The sequence below is a fragment of the Melospiza melodia genome, chromosome 1, assembly GCF_035770615.1.
Source record: "Melospiza melodia melodia isolate bMelMel2 chromosome 1, bMelMel2.pri, whole genome shotgun sequence".
In the NCBI taxonomy this organism is placed as follows: Eukaryota; Metazoa; Chordata; class Aves; order Passeriformes; family Passerellidae; genus Melospiza; species Melospiza melodia.
The window spans coordinates 82769482-82792328 of record NC_086194.1 but is presented as its reverse complement, the minus strand read 5'-3'; the positions used below and the strand labels follow the sequence as shown (position 1 = coordinate 82792328).

At 38.3% G+C, this 22847-nt stretch overlaps 1 protein-coding gene across 1 annotated transcript in view; it reads left to right on the top strand.

Moving 5' to 3' along the window:
• The window catches only part of CDKAL1 (CDK5 regulatory subunit associated protein 1 like 1), a 388757-nt gene that overhangs the window by 51928 nt on the left and 313982 nt on the right, over positions 1-22847 (top strand). The window contains exon 5 of the mRNA XM_063159828.1: positions 15264-15348. Coding sequence (XP_063015898.1) covers positions 15264-15348 — 85 coding nt within the window. The remainder of the gene's footprint in view (positions 1-15263; positions 15349-22847) is intronic.

Sequence of the window (22847 nt, the reverse complement as noted above, 5' to 3'; positions counted from 1 at the left end):
ATGTTGTCTGTCTAGGCTGCAGTAAAGACTCCCATAGCATTCTCCTAGAGAAGCTGCCTGCTCATGCTTTAGATGAACGCACTCTTGTGCTGGATTAGGAACTCTCTGCCCAGAGAGTTGGTAACTAAGGGAGTTTGGTCCTGCTGATGGCTGATCACAAGCGCTGTTCCCCAGGGATGGATTGGGGCCAGTCCTGATAAAAACCTTTATCAATGATCTGAACAAGAGGATCAAGTGCATCCTCAGTCAGTTCGAGGGCCAAGCTGTGTGGGAGTGTCAATCTGCTGGAGGGTAGGAAGGCTCTGGTGAGGCATCTGGACAGGCTGGATGGATGGGCTGAGGCAAGTTGTATGAAGTTGAACTTAACTTCAGCCACAGCAACCCCAGGCAGTGCTCCAGGCTGGGGGCAGAATGGCTGGAAAGCTGCCCAGGAAAAGAGGACCTGGGGGTGCTGGTCAACACCAGTAGCCAAACAGGAGCAGCAGTGCCCCAGTGGCCAAAAGGCCAATGGCATCCTGGCCTGTGTCAGCAATGGTGTGGCCAGCAGGAGCAGGACAATGATTGTCCCCTGTACTCAGCACTGGTGAGGCTGTGCTTCAAGTCCTTTATCCAGGTTTGGGTCCCTCACCACAACAAAGACATTGAGGGGCTGGAGCGTGTCCAGAGAAGGGCAGCAAGGCTGAGGAAGGGTCTGGAGCACAAGCCTGATGAGGAGCAGCTGAGGGAGCTGGGGGTGTTCAGCCTGGAGAAAGGGAGGATCAGAAGGGACCTTGTCCCTCACTATGACTGCCTGAAAGGAGGCTGTAGCCAGGTGGGGGCCGGTCTCTTCTTCCAGGCAAGCAGCAACAGGACAAGACAGAATGGTCTCAAGTTTTACCGGGGGAGGATTAGATTAGATATTAGGAAAAGTTTCTTCACAGAAAGGGCTGTCAAGGACCAGACCAGGCAACCCAGGGAAGTGATTGAGTCACCATCCCTGGAGGCATTTAAAAGGCTCATAGGTGTGGCACTAAAGTGACATGGTTTAGTGATGGATTTGGCAGTACTAAGACCTCTTAAGATTTTAGAGGCCTTTTCCAACCTGAATGACTCTATGAAAGTGCTGTGATGTTTGTTTTCTGAATATATTATTGTAAATTTGAGTATAGATATTTTATTTTTATTTTTTTCCCTTATTAAATCCAGACTTGGTGGAAACAACAAACAAACTTTTCTTTTGATTTATTTCCTTTTTTTGGTGATAAAGTGTCTGCCATTTTTAAGAAGCAAATTGGCAGTTTGTATCTAGGATGTAACAAATACTTTGCTTTCAAATGTGAAAAAATACAGTTGGAAATTGTCCTGGACTGGTAGTGCTTTTAGTGTTTTTATTTCCTGATTTTTTTCTGTCAGTCTGTATACTGCCTTTGTTCCCTCTCCATTACAGTTGCCTCTTCACCACTACCATTACATGTATAAACCCTCTCTCCCTGCCATGGCTGTTTGGTTTGTGAACTAAATTATTAAAAATTACTGTAAAGATCTTTTGATGGAAGACTGTGGTTAGCAATATCTAGCTACTATTAGACCACTTCTTTTTATGTGGGTATTAGTCAATTGTCCATGCACTGCATGTAGCTCATTCTGGCCCCTGTGATTCCTCATCCAGGAGAGGAGAAATGTTCTCTTAACGAGTTCTCTGGATCTGTTGGAAAGCATCACAGAGTTTCCTGGAGTCAGATGGAATGTGACAGTAACTGTAAAGGATTTTCACATGACAGAATTCTTAGGAATCTGATTTAAATCCAACTAAAGGATGTTGTATTCTCTTCTCCTGCATTTGGAAGACTTTTAATTTTTATTTACATCAAGACCACACATTTTGTTCTCTACACTTAACCTTTGAAAGAATGTAATAGCTTTTCTCTTCCACAGTTACAAGTAGGTGCTGTAAAGTACTTGTTACTTTGTGGTGATAACTGATTTTTAGTAAGGGAAGGGCCACTGGAGCAGTAGGCATGGTGCTGTATATTGTCTTATGTGCTAAACATTAAACTTAGCTTTATAGAGCTTAAATTCAATCTAAATTGCAGCCTTGCTGGCTAAATATCTGTGTTGACAGAATTTTAAAGGGATGCTAGCAGAGACAGAGCTGGTGAGACTGAGGAAGAGGACAACATGAAAATGTGAACCTAACATGGTAGTCTCAGGCTATCTTTATTTTCCTGGTTTTAGAACAGTTGTAAATACTTTTATCTGAGTTCAATTTTAGTATTTTAGTTGGAAGACCTTAGAGTGGCATCTTTAGTAAAGGGTTAGGCACTTTGTGGCAGCTAACTTCTGTACATTATAAAGGTTAAATGTGTGGATGAACCTGAAATGGAGATGAAGTGATTTCAAAGACAGGAAGCCATCTGCTCTACCTGCACTTTGGGAGACCTTGGTGATTCCAGGTTGTCTTTTGCTGGGTGAGCCATGCTGTGTTCATAGCTTGGATTACCAGCTGTATTTCAATTTAGATCCTGCCCAGCTGTGCTGATGACCCTAAAGCTGAATTAAAACTTGTGTTCCTCTATCTGGCTGGATGCATCCAGACAGGATGGCACTCAGAGATGACTTTTTTAAACTTTCCTTACCTAAAGGGGTCTGTTAATGTACTTAGAGCTAGTACTGTTTTTCAGGGTCATGGTTTCAAGGCCAGTTGAAATAAATAAAGACTAATTACAAACCAATGCCCTTGGTTACAAATCTGTAACTTTATGGACTGAAGGTAGGTAGTCTAGGCTTTCCATGTAGACATGGGCCTCCTGGTATCCTCTGTCTGCCACCCTTCCCCTTGTATCTAGCAACTTCTTATTAATTGCTGTTGGATTTTTCTCTTCTAAAATGTTTAAAATACTAAAGGTAATAATGTCTTTCCCTACTGGAAGTGACCATAACCCTTTAGCCAAGGGAGTTTACAGTCATAAGCATTTTTACTTCTGCAAAGTGTATATTAAATAAAAAAGTAGTTTGCTTTTGATTTTTGACTTTTTTTTTAAAGATTTACCACTAGAGTTCACCAAAAGCTTTCTAAAAAAATAATGTCAGTATCAAACACTTGGGCAGATAATGTGCCAGAGTGGGATGGGCTATGTGACTTGTAGGAACTTGATATGCTATTTTTAAAAATTCATCTTTGAAAGCAAGAAAAAGGTGAAATCATAAGATATAAATATACAAAGAAAGGCTAGTGATCATGGGAGACACCAGATTAAACTCCTGTCACTGACAAACAAAAAAGAGAAATTTGTATAAAGATCCCTCTCACATCAGAAAACATAAATTAAATTGTGGATAACTACGGGCCTTGAAGTCTTAAAAGTAAGGAAGTGAAGTATCTTCAATTTTCAGAAAGGAGAAAGGTCAAAATGGTTTTTTCAATACCTTGAGGTGTGTAATGAAATGTAGGTTTTGTGTGGTTGCTCTTTACCTTGCCTTCAAAGTAGGAAAGACAAAGCTAAGTCCAGCCAAAGGAAGATACTCCCAGTGTGGAGCCTGGGGTAGGAAGAAGATAACATCCCAAAAAGATTTGACTCCTTCTGACCTATGGAGCTCTTCCAGCAAATCCTCTGCCTTTTCCTTGAAGGAAATTGAGAACTGCTAGACAGTACTGTGCACATTTAAAGTGCGGCTCTGCCTGCTGTAATACACCAGCATCACTCCTTGTGACAGTCCTTGAAATCCTGAGATGTGGCTGCCAAATAAGATGAGAAAATGGATCCTCACCCACCTTCTCTTGTTTGTCAAAATGTTCCTTTTATTTTTGGGAGCTGCTGTTACATCAAATAATACATGTCTCAAACTAATGTTCAAACTGGTTTGTGCTTGATGAAACTGAACCACTCTGAGGCCATAAAGTTAAATTTTCCTATGCAAAACTGGCACGTTTTAACTTCAGCACTTGTAAGTGCTGCTGAAAGTTTCAAAATAGGCTTCTCTTATTGCGTGCAATACTGTACTGGAAGAATATTTTCTGGTGCTTTTTTTTGTGCAAATGATGGTAATTTAACAAAACTGCCTCTAACAAGGGTATCAAACCTGCACTCAGGATTGACAGGAGACACTGTACAGAAATAACGTGTGAGGCTGTAATGGGTATCTCAGCGTTGGTACAGAACTATTCAGCCTCTCTAGGCATTCCTCTGTAGCAGCTGCATGGGCTGGTGTGTCTGCTCTGCATGAGTCAGGGCATGGAGAAAGGGGCTGGGATACAACCTTTGCACACCTGACTATGCTTTCTTTGCCTTTCTTTCCCAGCTCATCTTTACTCCTCTGCCATGAACAGGCTTCCTTACTCTGCTGGGCATATAAGTAGATCTGCTACTTTGTCCTAAATGTTTCCAGATGAAGCTTTTTCCTAACTTGTTGGTGGGATTTTGTGAAGAAGCTTGTGCTGCTGATTGCTGTGCTGCATTTACTGGTTGTGTGTGTAAAGAGTGAGCTTTAATTTCTGCTGTGCTTAGTCTGGAGTTTTCACAAGCACTACATTTTGCTGATAGTCTGAACTGGGGATGATGGTTGGGAATTAACACAGCAGAGGCTTATCTGGCTGCTGGGTATGATACCTTAAGCCCATATCTCCTTCTTTTCAGAAAACTGATAAAGTAGAAAATAGATGAGGTGTGAAGGTAGTTCTGAAAAAGTCAATAAGTAGCCGGAAGCTACAATTTAATAAGTGTTTAGACATATCTGGCTCAAATAGCTTATAATTTTAACTCTTTTAAAAGTGATAGCTAAAACCTGAATCCATATTCCCTGTGGCATTAGGTACCAGGAGAAATAAGTGGAAGCAAGGCATTTGAAATCAATAAATGGCTTCTAGGTACAACTTAATGCAGATGGAACTTGGAGGAAAAAGATTGTGAAACAAATACAGGAATAAAATTTAGGTTTCTTTTGCAGACTATAGCAAAGTTCTAATCCTGGCTGTTGTGAAAATGAATGGAGATTAGAAAGTTGTGGAAATGTGGAAGTTCACTGCCATGGGTCAACTTGTACAGAATTAGATGTACTGAAAAAGTAAGAAATCTGTGGAGTAGAGATGCTCACTTTATGCCTTAAATAATAAATGAAATAATGTTAATTACCCAAGATCCATTTTATATTATACTGGAAATAAAGCAAAGATATTTCTTCCCCATTTGCTTGGGGATTGTGTTGTGCTTGAGAATCTTCTACTTCTCTGCTTTGAGTTTCATGTTGCTGGATTTAGTTGTGGTTTACAGCGCCTAGAAGTGCAAGAGGCTCCTCTGGGTAGGTAATTCAAGTGATGCAACTGCATTTTATGAGTGCCCTTGGTTTCTCTTTTCTGTTCCTTAGCCCAACAGGTTGAACTTGTGTATATGATGGGACTGAATAAGCATCAATTCATATTTTCTCTGTTCTCTCCCATAGACATGGTGAGGAAGAGCCATTTACATTCTATTAGCTCTGTAGATAGAAGCATTTATATACGTGAGATTTGTCATAATGTAGCACCTCAAAGAGGTTAAAATTACATTCCTGGGGCAGGTTCCAGTCAATCTTTCTTGATTCTGAACTACTTATTGCTGTTTACAGCAAATTCATATGATGTATAGTGGAAAACATAGATTTTTCATTTTTCATTTACCAATGCCTTTGCTATCATCATATGAAATACCTGCTTATGCTTGACTGCAGTAGCTTTTTACCTGAAGCATGTGTTTTTTGCTTCACAGTATGTGATATTTTCAAATCAATAGTTTAGATGACTTTTCTGACTTGCAGTTTGTGTCTTGCCCATCTCAACATCAGCAGTTTGACTTACATTTCAGCCATTTTTTAGAAACTCTGATCTGCAGAACAACTGAATCCTCTTTAATCAATTTTACCAGGTCAGGCTAATTCTGAGACTACAGATAAAGCAAGTGGAGATTTCTGAAGTGTTGTATCAAAATGAGAATGCAGTTGTTTTTGTTTTTCAGTGAGTCCTGTGAAATCTGGAGATTCTCTTGGAGCTCACCCATCAGCTGTCATCCTTCTAAGGCCGTAGTTAGACTTCAATAGATGTTCTGAGACAGCTGGTAGCACATCTGCAAGAGCTGTGTTTGAGCACACATGGGGAGTTAGAGCTATTATATCTATTTGGGTTAGTTTTTTTTTTTGGGGGGGGGTGGGGAGGAAGGATTTTTAATTTTTTTTTAACCTTGTCCCATAGAAAGGAGTTAATTTGTTCTGCTGTTCAGTCTTTTCATTTGCTGTGCTACCCAAATTACTGAAAAGTTGTGTTTTGTGATTGCCTTTAAACTTGTCAAAAGTTTATATCACCTACCTGGCCTCTAAAGGATGTAGACTGAAATAGTGCATATGCATATGAATCTAGGCAATGGCTTTGTGTTCAGGGACAGGCCTGAAGGCAGGGACAGCTTGGCTAGGATCTTGGCTTGTTTGCATAGGCATCCTGTGTGGCTTGATCGAGTTATGGAAATTCTGAAACTACTTGTCTACATTTATAAGATGAAAAGGAATTGGTGTAGGGAAGGGTGCATATTTAATATGTGGCTGCTGAAGGTAAATCAGTTAATATTTGCAGCATGCTTTGAAACTTCAGTTGCATGGTGTTGTGCAAGATGTTTTGTTCATGGTTGGCTTTGGATTTTGAGTGACTAAGACAGAAGCAATCAGTCTGTGTTTGCTCATTTGAATAACTCGTGTTTTGCGTATGAAGCTGTATGTAGGGACAGAAAAGCACTGAGTCGTACTGTGCCTGCTATTTCTGGAATATCAAGCAGGCTTAAGACTCAAAGGAGGAGGAGTTTCTGGGATTTTTCCAAATTCTGTCAACAAAACAAATTCTATCCACATTAATCATCAGAATGAGTTGGAGTTATTTGTGTGTTGTTGTAGCATAGCCTGGCTGAAACAGGCTACTTGACCTTGTTCCTAATGTAATGGGACTTTTCCCAAAAGACTGATAAATCACTCATCACTACTTTGCATATTGAAATTATTCACACTGATCATTAAGTCTTCAGTGAAGTGAAGGGAGCAGCTGACCCTTGGAACGCCTCGAAAATTTGTCTGTGCTCAAGAGCAGGGTGAAATGCCCCCCTTAGAGCACCATGCTATAGCACCTGCATCTGCTGCTGCCCAGGGTAATTTGGGTTCCTTAACATCAGGTGTTATTGTGCTGAACAGCCCTTGGCAAGGTTTAGGCTTCCTGCCAACACACCTCTTAGCTAGCTGTGAGATTTATCTTCTCGTGTTTTAAGGTCTTGTTTTGTTCTAGAAATAGTTGTGTGATCCACTTTTCTCACAGTAGTGAAGTCTTTATTTTAAAGGAATGAGCTAAAAATGCAGCCTATATTTTCCACCTTTGGTACATAATACCATGTGCAGAGTGAGCTTTGACTATTTTATATCAAAAAAGAGCCATGAGAAAAGAGTAGCTCATTAAGGTCATGTCATGTTGGAATAAGCTTCCTTTGGAACATGGCCATGGTCATTTACTTGTAAGAGGGGTGCCTTTCCTTTAAAGTGTCTTTCTGGGAGCTGTTTGACAAGACAAGTGTGGAATGTAGACTAAAATGCAGCAGATTATGGCTCAGGAAGCTAAACTGTACCCAGAGCTGGACTGAAGTATACAATTTTTTTCCATGATCAACAAAGACAGCAAGCAGGTAAGATGTGGAAATGATCAGTCCCTTTCTTGATTGGAACAAGCATGAGTTCAATGGCTATGGGCTTGGGAAAGTTCTCATTCATGTGGGGGAATTATTGAAATGTCTTACAAGTACTGCAATTTTAGAGTGTTGAAGTTCCAAAAGGAAACCTGCTGTTTTTCAAAAACATTTCTAGGTTTAGCATTTTTAAACATAAATCATTTTGCAACTTCAAGTTACCCTCAGGTGCCTTAATGCATGGAAAATCTAGTGAATTAAAGTAAAATGAACAAAAATACCAAAGTAATTTGTCAATTCATGTTGTCTGTGCTGTGTGCAAAGGCAGAAAAATCAGCAGGACATCGCAGAAGGAATGAAAACACAAGTTATAACCTAATTGTTTTTTTTTACATTGCTAAAAGGTAAACCTTTCTAGTAGGTTTAACTCTCCTGTTCTTTACTTTGTGGAGCTGAGATGTTGCTGAGGGTGGACGGGCTGAAGCCTCCTTACACAGCTCTTGTGTCTGGGTGCTGCATTGCAGACCCTGGGCTGCAGCAAGCAGTGTAGCTGGAATATCCTGCTGGTGTGACACAAGTCTGAAGTGTAGACACAAGTCACAAGTGTACAAAGTGGGAGAAAAAGGCAGCTCACAAGGATCACCTCAGACCCAGACTGCAGCCTGTGCTGTGTCTGGAGCAGAGATGAAAAGGACTTAGAGAACAGATTACTCAATTCAAAATCCCAATATAAATTGGGATTACTCTTGTAAATGCTACTGATGATTGCAGAGTGGAATGGGAAGTAAACTTTATCATTGTCAATATTTTGAAGCTAAATTTATTCTTTCATGTACTTTTTCTTCTGTGTTGTCTAGTGTTCAATACCCCCATGCCAAGCTTGAAGTGTTCTTTAATGGTCATGCTCTGAAATACAGATTCGTTTGTCTGCACTATTTATAAATATATTAATGTTAGCTCACATGTTCACCTGTTGTAATTTTTCAAGTTCCAGTTTCATCTCAGTGATCTCACAGTCATCCTTTAGTTTTAGTGATAGTGGCAGAAGCCATAAACTGTTCTGCTGGCCTTGGTAAACTTTAGCAAACTAAATATATTTTGAAAGAATTTGGTTTTGGGAAAGAGTGGTAAGGCAAAGTTCCAGGTCATGAACAGATTGAATGGACATCAACTGATAGCTTAGTAGTTTGTCCCAGTAACTGCATGATACCCCATAAACAGCTGAAAAGAGAGGTGTATGTGCTTCTTTTTTCAAAATGGGTTTTCAAAGGTGACTGGAAATAAACCAGTATTTTTTTAGAAAACTTTCAGTCCTAAAAGTAGGCATGAGTACATAAAATTAAATTATTTGTCTGTTGTACTGAAATGAGGAAAGGCAAAGATTTAACATTCATATTTTGAATCCAGTAGTGTCTTACTCGATTGTAATCTGCTACATCTTGCATGTTTAAATGTGCTCAGTTCCTACTTATTTGATGTATTCAGTGGACAAGTCCCTGTGCGCCTCTGTTTTGGCGCTGGACAGTGAGAAATATCCTTTGATAACAGGCACAGCATCTTGATCTGGAAGCTTTATAAAATCTGTTTATAGTCCAGCAGTAGCTGCCGTTAAGATATCTGCCTGCTCAAGAAAATTTCCAAAAAATACTCAGAAATATACCAGAAAAAATACCAGAAAACCCAAGAAAGGCTACTTATGCTATTAGCTCAGTAATGAAAATGTTAATGGAGAATAAAAATGGCAAATTTGCATATTTGTAGTTTAAATCATGGCAAGAGGCATGATGGGAGAATTACTTTTTTCATGAAGGCTTGTCTGCATTACTGATTTGATAAGCAGCCTGGCCTTCCTTTTGGAACTTTAAATAACATATATGCAGGGTGAACCAAATAGTTGTGTTTCATTAATTGTGAATGAAGTAATTTGTTATGTCCAGAGTATCTCAGAAGTTTAATGAGAAAACAGAAGTCATGTTGCAACCAAGCCGATCCTTTTACATTTTACATCCTGATAGTGTTGATAAGGCATGAGTGGGATTGTTTTGAAAGACATTTGCAATCTGCAAAGTTGGTATTTTCAGCATGCCTTTGAGTGTTTTGTATCATTGGCAAATGCAGGGTACGTCTTCAGAGGTGGGAACTGATAATGTGTCCCTGAGATTCCAAACAAGTACCATCTGGAAACTCATGATAACTTGTGGTTTTGATTTGTAGTTGCTGTCAGGGGTGCAGACACACGGAAAGAGCTTGTTTGCTTGGAATCTGTAGGACAAGTTACATCAAAGTTGATAGCTAACTATATCTGATACAATATTGGGAACTAGCAAATGGTAGCCAAGGATTTTGTGTGCCGAGGAAAGGCACACAAATAAAACACCAAACTTTTTCTTGTCACTCTCAACTTTTTTGAGCTTTTTTCTTCTTCCAAGCAAAGCCTATTGTCTGCAAACAAATAACTAAACTCCCTGTCCCCAGAGGAAGATGTACCTTCCTCCTGCACTGATGATTCACAGCATTTCTGAAGTTGTATTTATGAGGAGATTCTTTCCCAATACTCGTTGAGGTCTCTCAATGCCCAGTGGTCCAAGAAATCATTAAATTAACCAGCGCCTAATTTCAGGAACCTAATTTGAGTGACAGTGGGTTTCTGTGACACAGGGATGTCGAAAGAAAAGAATTAGTTTGGCAACTTTGTTCCAGTCAGGATGCTCCATGACTTCAGTAACTGGCTGTGAGGTGTCCTCATGCTTAGATATTTGTGTCTTTTGGGGGCAGATGATTCCCATGGGGTACAGTTGCAGGCACACATTCCAGATACCTTGGATGTTACTGGATCTACTACGTTTTATGCTATTCCAGAGCATGAAGTGGCAACCAGGGTATCAAGGGAGGGAGCAGAGCTGTTTTGGAAGGAAGAACACACAGGACAAAGCTTTAATGGAGAGGTCCATAAATGGGAAGAGATGCTAGAATACAGCACCTGGAAGCAGAGAAACTGGAGGTATATTTGTTGTGTAAGAGAGTTAGAAGTAACAAAATCAGAAAAGGTGAGAAGGAAGACTCGCAGAGTGGTTAGGAACAGGATAAGGACAGCTGGAGGGAAACACCCTGGAAGAGCCTTCAGTGATTACAGAGAAAGATCTGCTTTCAGATTGGACTTCTCAGATTGATGTACAGTATTTAAAAGTATGTCATAATAGTTATGAGTCATGTTTTTTTAGCAAACTATGCTGAGCAAATCTGGTAGTGGTTTCAGTGCAGAGAGAGATGTGCTGAAGAAAGTAAAGAAAGGCTTTTCTTTTAGGGCTTCACTAGCTATGTTTCTTCTAATTTTTTGCTTTGTGAGTGTTTTGATTTTCAAGGAGATGTGTTTGGGGGGGGGGCTTGGAAGAAAACAAAGTTTTGGAAAAAATTGAAAGAAGAAAGACTAAAAGTTAAGAGACCAGGCAAAAAACCCAAGTCAGTTGTTTATTTTCAGCTGATAGTATTACTACAGTCTTAAGAAATTCTGCTGATTTATGATTTCTGAAATGATAAGAAAAGTGACACTGCTAGTTAGAAAAGAATTGTAAATATTATTTTCCTGTGTAGGTATACTGATGCTACAGACTCTCACCATTTTATCATCTTAGTATTGCATAATGCAGCCAATTCATGTTTTCCAGAGTTTCCCAATTAACTTAAGTGCTCAGAAGTTTCCATGACCTTTAGGTTCCTTTGTACTCTATGTTGTTTTTCAGAGAGTATGATAGACTTTGTGGTTTACTTCCAGTGTAGCCTTTTTTTATGGAAAAGATGTCACAATGCAAGAAGTCCATGGTTTTGAGTTGTGTTTTTGAGCATTTAATACAAAGCTGATTTGACATATCTTCCTTTTTTCTTTCTAAAAATGCCTTATCAAAGAGGAAACTGTTTAAGTAGCTCATAAAAAGAAATGTTGGCAGCAAAATACCGTAATGAAAAAAAGTATCATTAGGCTAAATATATGGCAAAAATAGAGAAGATTGTTGCAGGATATATGCACCTATATCATATTCACTGCTGTAACTGATGTTCACTGTACTTATGGTTCTTGCTTCAGTTTTGCCTTTTGGTCTATATGACTTGCTGGAAAACCTTCTGTCAAGTTCAGATTGTCCTGTTCACTCAGATCTATGTGAGCTCCCAAACACAGGCCTCTGTTCTTCACTGAAATGCTGGAGGTTTCCCAAAAACCTTACCTATGGAGTTGGAGAAGGTGGCAGGTGGAGAGCTTCCAAGGAAGGGTGCATGGATGCCTCAGTGGGTGCAGCACTACATTCATGTAGGGCTTCCCATCCAGACCTAAACTCTTTTATCTGTCTGCCTAGAGGATAAACAGGGAATCCTCAGGGCTGTCTGCCCCTGCCCCTCTAGGCATGTCTTGAGAAGCCTGAGCTTATTTGACTGTCAGAGCTGTTTGACTCTTTATTTGAGCACAGTGCTGAACAGTAGCACCTACTCATGTCAGAACACTTATAGGTGTATATACACATATATATACACACATATACACATGCATATACTTATACATACATATATATATATATATATATATATATAGGTAGCCAGTTGCTCCAGTTTTCATGTCCTGAATAAAGGATTATTACCCCTGTGTTGCTTAATATTTAGTAATTATGAAGCCAGAAGATGTTGTTTATACATGCCAAGCCCAGTCTGCTCTTTTGGTCCATGTTTGTTTCCACACATCCATCAAGGCCTTGCAAAGCAAAATGTGACCGCTGACAAGTTATTCCCACAATGTTGCAAATGTTCACATCTCCCTGCAACCTGATACAAAAAGGCCCCGTTGGCAAGTTTTTTTCTTTTTAACTGAAATTTTATTGAAAAAATGCAGTAGACTGTGGTGAGTTTACACCAGTGCATGCAATTATGTTAAGTATGAAAAGGGCAGTAAAGTACTAAGAAAATTCAGCTGTCATTTTGAAGAGTTGTCATATGGACACTTAATAAATGAATATAACTCATGAGTGTGTGTCTATATGTTTATATATATGCATAATCAAAACTTGTATGTACATATATTCATTTGAGAGATCATGAGAATTAATTAAAAAAAATATTTAAAAATAAAGGCAGAAATAGAACAACTGAATATAATAAAACATTACTGTTGCTGTAAGAGGAGGACAAACCTCAGCTGCACTTTTATGTTCCATAAATGAGTTTTAGATGTGTACATGAATGAGACTCCTTTTCCCGAAACTGCTCAGGAGATTTTATTCTGTAAAAGCCTTTGCTTTTTATCTTCTGTTCTGCAGAGGATAAAACCTGTTAAGGAATGAATTTATGTGTATTTGGGAGATTTTCTAATATGTGTGATATATATAAAGTGTTGCAGTTGTCCCTCAGTGAAGGAGTCAATGTATTAATAGCCTGGAAACCAACTGCTGTATGAAATGAGTCCTGTTGGCTTACTATGTAAGGGCTTTCTAAACTTAAATGTGTTACTTTTTCCAAGGCTGTTTTGAAGAGAGGGTTTGATTTTGGCTTTAGGGGAGAAGCATTGCCATGGGGTTGTCTCTTCCTGCACACCTGCAAACCATGGCACAAGGAGGAACTGAGACCAAGCCCAGAACTCTCTCCTCTGAATAAAGGCATCTCTCGAAAATGGTTGTGCTTTACAGTGGTGGATGAGTGCTACTGCAGCTGTTGTCTGTTAAATGTAATGTCTCACTTAAATGTTGGCCTCTTGCTATTTAGTGTGTGTGTGTCCCACTCCTAATTCTCAGGTGGGTGTGTTATGGGTGTGGGGCTGAATTTATAAACATTTTATGCTGCTGAAAAGAATAAGAAATACAAGGGTTTGGCTGTGTGATTGGAAAACTACTTTTAAAATGAGTTTGTTTTCATACTTGGTACATCTGACTAGGCCAAGAAATCACTCTTTTTCTGACATTGAAACTGTTTCTTTCCTTGTCTCTACATAATTCCTGAACAATTATTTTAACCTCTGATTATATTTGTAATAGTATATGGGTCTGCTCATTAGTCTAAAAATGTAGTTTTCATGCAGGAGAGGTTCTTTGTTTTGTTCCATTTTTATTTTGACTTCTATGTAGGCTGAAAAACTGAGTGCCCTTTCCCAACCTGACAGGGTCAGATATTTGTTTTGTTTAAAGTAGCTAAAGGTCTGAATGTTGTTCAGGTCTGAATGTTGCTTAGGTGACTGTTTTGTGGTCTTTCCCTGTTGTGAAAGGAAGTTGTGTTTTAGCCAAATTAATAGTGTAATATTGGTCAACAATGATTAGAACTCCCCCTGAATGTTTTCTCTTATTTAGCATTAGTTGCCTTTTATGTATTATTTTCAATTTACCTGCTTCCTAGGTTAAGTGACTGATAATTAATTGTAAACAATGATTTCTTTGAAGAAAATGGCATGAGACAGAAAGCTTTTTCAATTTTAGCATTTTGTCATAAGTGTGTGTGCATGGAGAAAAAGGATATTCATGCCTGTATGGATACATGCATGATGGGTGCATGTGTAAATATGCCTAAGTCATGGTAGGCTTCCTCCTGCTTTAGCAGGACATCAGTTCAAGTAAGGCATCCTAAAAATTATGTTTTACCTGTATTCATTGCTCACTGGCTTATGTTATTTAAAGATACATCAGTCAATACTTTACTGCTCCTTGTACTGAATAGTAGCGAGTGACACGAATTTTCTTATCCAAACTGATACAAGCTATTCTGATGAATGCTAAAGCACTAAACTATTTGAGATAGATTATCTTTATTCTTTTGTTCAAAAAAAGAAGCTCTAACTTCACAAGGATAATGACTATGCTAGTAATTGTGTAGTATAGGCCATGTTTTACAGGATTACAGGTTATATATGTGCTTCTGCAGATAATTCTGGGATTCAGTTCAGTTAATGAATTTAGATATCAATAGGCTTTGAACATACAGAAAGGTTTGGATCCTGAAAAAAAAAGTATTCTTATCTAAATGGAAACAGATATTGGTTGCTTGAATATCTTTTGTCTGAAAATTGCTGAGCTATAATTGTACTATAACTAAGATATAACCAAAACTAGAAATATGTCTGTTTCTTTCCAAACCCGCTACATTGACTTTTCTCTTTGGTAGAGCTTTACATGTTATGAATTATGATTTGTTCTTTTGTAGTATTAATTCACAGTGGAGCTGAAGCAGGGATTTTGTTTTCTTAGTGAAACCTGCTTTTGTTGACCACCTAATTTTGCCTTTGTCTAGGCAAGACTTTTCTGGGAGTTGTGAACATTTTTTTTTTAATTTTCTTTTCCATGATGTGCAATCTAGTGGCATCTCAGGTGGTAAATGAGATAACACCTCATTCCCCATTGGCAAAAAATGAAAATGGAATTACAATGGAAATGCTCATGTGTCTCTTTTTATTCTAAAACACAAAACAAAGAAAAACAAAAAACCTCTTCCAAGAATGTAATTGAATATAAAGTAATCTTGCAAATAGCCAACTTATTATTAATGGCTCAGTTTGGGGTTTTTTAAAAATATTATATAAGTTAGGAGTTGACAGGTTAAATAATTCTTAACGCAAGTTTGTTTTTTCCTGTTTTGTAGATAACTCTGATGAAGCAGATTTATGGTTGCTGAACAGTTGTACAGTAAAAAATCCTGCTGAGGACCACTTCAGAAACTCAATCAAGTAAGTTGTTTCCTTACATAGATTTTTATTTTTAACTATCAGTGAGTATTGCATGTCTTAAAGCTCTGTGTTTTCAATCTAGAAGTAATTTTGTGTTTTAAAGCAATAAATGTGCTGAGTTTGTGTTACAATGGTGAAGTCTCTAGAATGAATTTGTAAGGTACAGTGTATTTTTAAAAAATAGCAATAACTTGCAAGTGATTATCACTACACTTATTTAGGAGAACTTTTGACTCATTTAGATAGGGACTTTTATATCACTTTTCAAGACAATGTTGTTGTAGTCTTCTGAAGAGTTGACTGTGCTTTTGGTTTTGTTTTTTTGCTTTTTAATATATAAAATGTTAGGTTGTTTCATTTTTCATCCACCTAAATATGGCCTTTTCAGTTGCGTGCAGCAATGGCCATAAATTAAATGCCAAGAAGCACCTTAACGTGAGAAAGAAGTTCTTCATGTTGAGGGTGTCAGAGCACTGGAGCAGGCTGCCCAAGGGGGTCATGGACTCTCCCTCTCTGGAGACATTCCAAACCCACCTGGATGTGTCCCTGTGTCACCTGCTCTGGATTACCCTGCCTTGGCAGGGGCTTGGACAAGGGGATGGTCCAGAAACCACTTCCAACCAGTTCTGGGATTCTTTGTAAAGGGTATCTGGTACATACTAAAAACCAGCTATTTCACTGTGCATTTTCTTGAAAGATTAGCTCATTAGCTTATAATAGAAGCCTTGTGAAGAATATTTTATTACTCAGTACCATTCCATTGATGTCAAACAAAATGACATGGTATTGAGTTTTGCCTCCAATTTCTGGAGAGGTGTAGTTATGGTGAGAATAACTAGAAAACCTGTACCCATACAGCTGTCACTGCCCAGTATAAAGAAATATTGTGGTGTGTGTCGTGTACATTTTACCTTTAGTAAACAATTTTGGCTATTTGTGCAGCCATTTATTTAGTGTGGTGCTCTGGGTATGGACTGGCTCTTGAAATCCATTTTGGTTAGAAACACATGGTTCTTGGGGGTGGAAAGAGAAGAGAGAGAAGCTGGATATAAGCTACCTGCTTGCAATGCTGGAGTTAGTAACAGGCTCTCAGGGCTGTAACCTGGAACAGAAACCACTTGCCTGCTGTAGGTGTAGGTGGCACAGCAGAAATTTCCTCCACCCCTGAGAGTGCTTTACTTTCTTGGCTGCTGGTGTTGCACTTGGTGACCAGAATGGCTTAGGGCTTTTCTCCTCTGTTGTCAAAAAAAACCAAAAACCAAAAGAACCCAAAAAACCCCAAAAAAACCAAAAAACCAAAAGGAAAAAAAAAAAGGCAAACTATTCCCAGAATACTTCCAGCAGTTAGTGTGTGTTGGCCAACAGAACTGATGACAAGATACTTTCCAGCTCAGTTGTGGCCATCCTCCTATTTTACTAATCCTGTGCCAGAAATGATGTGGTACGGTGTGTGTCCCAGCCAGGAGAATAGAGTTGGTTAAGAAAGAGGGCCTAACTGAAAGCAAATGACCAAAAATATTTCTTTGAAGAACATGTTTCTGTTGCTGCTCTGTTCATGAGCCTGATGTTACTTGTAGCCTGGATTTATTCTTTTTTATCCTTACATCTCCCTACACTTGTTCTTTTCCTGTAGCATTCGTGCTCTAGTCTCAGATCCTGGCAGTTCCCAGCCATGGAGAATGACATCTTCTGTAGTTGTTTCTGATTTTTCATAAGCATTTTTAATTTCTCATTAAACACAAGGGAAGCACATTGTCTCTGTAAAGAACACAGCTTCTCCCAAATAGTTCCTAATTTGTTACAGCAAAAATGCAATGCATGAAGTTTGGGTGAAGGAAAATGAACTGCCATTATATCCTGTCACAGCAGCTTGTTGGTAACTATGGAAAGCTTTGTTTTTCTCAACTGACTAACAAACATGTCGTGTGCTTGTGTGTTGTCAAAGCAAACATGCTTGGAGCAGAAAAATTAATATCCAGCCCTGTAAAATTCTTCTAAAAAAAACAGTCTGAAAGTGTTACATTATATTATGCCTGTTATTGAGAAAAGTATTTATTTATTCTGTGCCCACTGCAACAGTTCCTACATTGCTTGAATGTATGACTTTTAAATGCATTGATTCAAACCAGTGGTAGTGTGTTCCCACTGGTGGTCAAAGAATGACTGTAAAAAGCTCATCACTCACTAGTAACATGGGCCAGAGAATGTGCCAGAACCCAACAAGTCCTGTAGGTACAACTTTTTTCTGATCTGATTTTCTTCTAAAAAAGGAGCAAAACCACTCCCAGACACTCTGAACTTTGCAGATGTGTATACAGCTGATAAAAGATGACTGACAGTATAATCTTTGTGTTTGTTTTTTTTTTCTTGTTGCTCTTAGGAGTAGTCTCCTGTTCTTCAGTATCAATAAAGTTGAACTTGCTGAGACAGAGTAGTGGTATGGAGGGCATTGGAGCTTATGGATGGGAATTGAGAGAGTTTCCTGGGCAGATTTTATTCTCACTTGGTTAATTTTAAGATTAAAGTAGAGTTAGGCAATAACAATAAAGAATTCCCACTATAATTAAGTGGGTGGAGTTAAAAAAAAAATAAAATTAAGGCTTATGTTTTGATTAGTGATGGATCTACCTCTTGTTCTTTAATAGAGTAGTTGCTGGGCATTGCAGGAAATTAGCAGCTTTTGGAAAGTTCTGTTTTTTGAAGTTGACTTTATTTTGCCTTAAAATGAAATAATACTTAAAATTTGTCTGTTTATTTAAAAGTCAGTCACATTTTTTTTGCTGATAATGTTTCAGTATGATATCTTTGTTTTGATCATCTGTCAGTGGGACCAACTTGGATAAGTTAAATGTATATGTATATATTGTTTTAAAAACACATATATAAATAACAAATTAAGAACATATTATAAATATGTAACATATGTAACATATTATAAATAAGTATAAATAACAAAAAGTAAGTAAAATATCATTAAATTTCTTCCAGAGAGATGTCACTATTTATTTGTATTGGCTAGGTTTTTTGTGGTTCATTTATGTGCTTCTGCTTATTGTGTTTGTGGTTGGTTTGTTTGTTTGTTTGTTTGGTTTTTTTCTCATTTGCAGGAGGTTATCAGGTAACATTTTCTGCTACCATTGATTTTAGTCAAAATAAATAAAAGTAGTTTTCTTAAAACTTAGCTGTTGGTAATAGCAAGAATAAACATTCAGGAAGTAAGTTACTAACCTTAACTTGTGTAAACCACAGTAAATCTGGTAAGATTGATGAAGAGAATTAAGCCCAAGAGCGTGTGCTAGAGGAGCTTGCTTCCTTTAAAATAAAGTTACTTTGCTCTTCAGTTTCATGCTCCATTAATTTCTATGTGCTCTGATACTCTTTTCTTGACTGTTACATCTCAGTTATGTAACCCAGTTTTCCTGATGCTCTCTGAAGATTCAGAAGCTCTTGAGTGTTTCTAGCCTAGCTGTCTTTTCCCTTGCTTAATCCTTTCCTAAATGCTGGTATAAGTTACTCATGTGTTTGGGGACTTTGGCTTGTCCTTAAGGAGTTCTCCTGCTGGTTGAAGTATTATGGAGAGGAATTTGGTGACTTGCTTAGCAAAACAGCCAGAATGATGTCTGGGAGGAAGGATGTGGCTATGCTGTTGAGGTGTCTATGGCTTGTCTCATGCTATGGAATAAGCCTGACCACTATAAATAATCATCTTTGTTACTATATACAATGACCATGTAGCATTAACACAGATTCTCTGATATATCTGTTGCTGCATTCACTTTAAGGCACGCTCCAGTGTGTGTTCAGCCTTTTCTTTCTGAGAGCTATGAGTTGTGACAGAGATGCAAGGGCTTTTAGCACTGAAGTAGTACCATGTGGCTTCCAGTTCTGTCCTTGCTACAGTTTTCACCAATTCATGAATAAACACTGCGTGGGGGATCTCACTTTCATGCTAGAAGGAGCATCAAAACCCGTAGAATTTGTGGAAATGTTTGTTTAAGAGGACTGTGATTGTAGACATTGCAAGTTGTTTAAAGCTCAGTGGATTAAACTGAAGAGCAAAAGGCATGACTGCCTTTGGATGCTACAGGGTTTCTGTTAACCAAATGCAACTGTGTTGGTGTTAAGTACAGAAGGAGGTTATTTAAGAAATACAAAAACTTGTTCAGAGATAAGAATAATTTTCTGCTGCTTGAAATCTTTGCAAATGAAAATAACCCTGGAGGAATGTTTGTTGTTGTTTTTTGTTTTCTTTTTTTCCCAACATTTATGAATGTAATTTATATGATGCATTTTGAAATGGAGCAAAATGAAAAATTGCACACTATGCAGGGTTGTCACTTTCTTCAATTCAGCGTTAGTCCTTTTGCTGTTACTAATACATTTCCAGTGTAGAAGCAGACTGTGATTTAGAGTTGTTTATACTGTTCATGCAATACAATCTAAGCTGTGATGTACTTCCAGGAGAGGAAACATAAGTATTTCAAAGCTCTTTATTTTATACAGCCTGTTAGCATGAGAAGATCACTTCCCCCAGGTGGAAGTTTCTGAGCTGAGTGTCAGAGCCTGGCTGTTTGTTGCATTTTACAGAAATAGGGTGTTGCCATGATTTGGGGTGTTTGTGTTGGAATACCTAAGGTACCAGGGCAGTACTGAGAATTGTAGGTAGGGGTACTGCTGTTCCCCACTTGTACTGAAGAAATCTGAGGAAGGCCTGGATTCTCTGAAGTAAAAATGCCTGTAAAACAAACTTCATTGGGTGGGAGGAAGTTGGACACTGGATTTCTTTTCCCCTAAGACTGTTGTCAATAATACTCCTTGCTCAGACTCTCTAAACTAGTCCACATCATGTTGGTGAAAACCTTGCTTTTTGCCAGGATGACAGGCTCACACACCTACAGATTGGCAAAGTGATTGTATTCAAGATTCATGCCATGTTGACAGTGAGAGGAACTCCTTCCCCAGCCAACAGGAGTTACTTGGTTTTGAGTGGAGGCTGTAAATCAGTTAGCTAGAATTGAAAGTCACATTTCTTTTCTGAGAACAACCTGAGGAGCTCATGTGACTGCTTAAGTTTCTTCATAAAAACCTTGATTGGACTAGATTTAGGCACAATATTATGTTTACAGATGTAAGAGATCTATTAAGATCTCAGCAATCGCATACCATTAACCAAAATTAAGTTTTAAATTAGTTTTGGACCTCATTCTGTTTTGTAAAGAAATAATTTTTTAGGAAGTGCTCTAATCTTTGACGTAATGTGTACAAATTAATTATTTGAAAACACTGAAAATTTCTCTTATGTTCACCCGATTTTTTTTTTATTTAGCTTCTGGGTTTTCGTGGCAAAAATTTCAAGATGGATTTTCTACTTTCTACTTTAGCATTTGAGAGGGTTTTTTTGTACAGTGGTGCCCATCCATATTACACAACAATGATTTTTTAAATTGTTCATTGTACTAGTTAACCTTTCTCAGTTTAAGCAATGCCAGTTTCACATTTGTATATTTGATTAAGCTTTACCAAGGAACATAGCTGACTCCAAATCTGCTCTGTGGCTTCCAAATGCTGCAGAAGGATTTGATAGGCTTAGAACAAAAATATTGTTAAACTGAAGTCTTTATTTAAAACCTTACCAATCTAGTATTTTTTTCTTCTTTTTACACTTACTGAATATTGTAAAGCATGCTTTTATTGCCTTAAGCTGATGGAAGACATAGCTGTTGGTGAAGAATTCTGTGATTTGAATGATGTTTGTTAGTGGATGATTTTTAGCTGCATTTGAGTGTGTTCTTTTTCTTGCACTCATGTCTGCCCTAAAAAAGAATGTTAAAAGCTGTTTGACATGATGCTATAAAACACAGAAAAAAAAGCACACCATATAGAACTGAGTGCTTTCCATTGCATAGTATTTAGAAGATAAAAGGATTATGGACTGCTTGTGAATGCATGTGTTACATGGCCACATTTTGCAGAGATTTGCAAAAGCCTGGCTTATAAACTTGCGTGCACTTTAGTTTAATATTTTAAAAGGTTTTTAAAAAAGTACAGGAACAGAACCTGTTAAAATCAGCTTCTAAATGTGATTCTAGAAATCTTTTCTATTCTGATAGGAACACATTTGGGACTCCTTTAAGTATGACATGATATTGATGCTTTGAGGTGTTACTGCAGTGCTGATTAAGCCTCAGATGCTTCAGTGGGCTGATTAGCTTTAGATACTCTTTATGTCTTGAGGCAGATCACTGGGGACAAATGTATGTTTGATTGCAATTTTATAGAAGAAAATATGGCCAGGACATGAGACCTGGCCAGGACAATAGAGTTGAAACTCTATTTCCTGACTTCATGTATCTGTATTTGAACTTTTTGTTGAGGCTGTAGTTACAGGTCCCCAGCTGTTTAGGCTCCAGGAGCACTGGTGCTTCACACACAGTGTTTACAGACATTGAAAATCAGTTAAGTTCATTGTTAAACATACAAGATACACTTCCCTTTGCAAACAAATGCAATCAACCATTACACTTCAGTGATGTGGGTAAACAAGGAAGACTTCTGATTTAAAAAGTATAGCTCTCCTGATAGTTCATGGACTAATGCTTTCACCTTTCTCCTTGTCAACCAAAAATGAGGACACAGGTGTCATAGAACTGTAGAATATCCAGAGCTGGAATGGACCCATAAGGATCATCGAGTCCTGGCCCTGCACAGGCCACACCAAGAGTCACACCATGTGTCTGAGAGCTTTGTCCAAAGGCTTCTTGAACTCTGCCAGGCTTGGTGCTGTGACCACTGCCCTGGGGAGCCTGTTCCAGTGCCCAACCACCCTGAGTGAAGAACCTTTTACTAATATCCATCTCTAGTTAAAAACCAGAACAGTCCTTCCCTCTTCTCTCAGACTTGGTCAAAATGTATAATTTTAGGAAACCTCTCCAGACAGAGTTAATGAAATTAGCAAAAGGAAGAATTGGGCTTTCTTAGTGTTTCTCATGCTGTTCTGCCCTATGCTTGCCTTGGGGATGGGGTGTTCCCTTGGGCTCTTAGTGCTGGTGACCCCCTCTTTGCCCAGACCAGGCACAGATACAGCAGAAACCGTCAGGCACTGTTTTGGGTCAGGAGTTTCGGGTCTGTTTTGTTGCTTAATCAAGGGCTTGAAAGAAGAAGCTTTTTGAGGGATTGGAGACATTTGAGCAAAACTATGCTTAGTTTCCTATTATGAGCAGGTACATAAAAAACATATTGAAATCTGTTTTAAATGTCTTGCCTGTTTTAAAAGGATGGGGACCATGATTTCTTGTGACCAAGTTCCTTCCTTAATTTAACTCACACTTCAGATTAGCACTTTAACCTCTAGTTAATCCTTGCTGGATTGGAGGGTTTTCTGTTCACTGTTCAAAAAATAGGCTACAAAATAAACACTTCAAAAGTCTCGTTTGGGTTGTGGTGTGCGAAAGAATAAAATCCACCACTGTGTGTGTGAATTTGAGGAATGTGAATGGAAT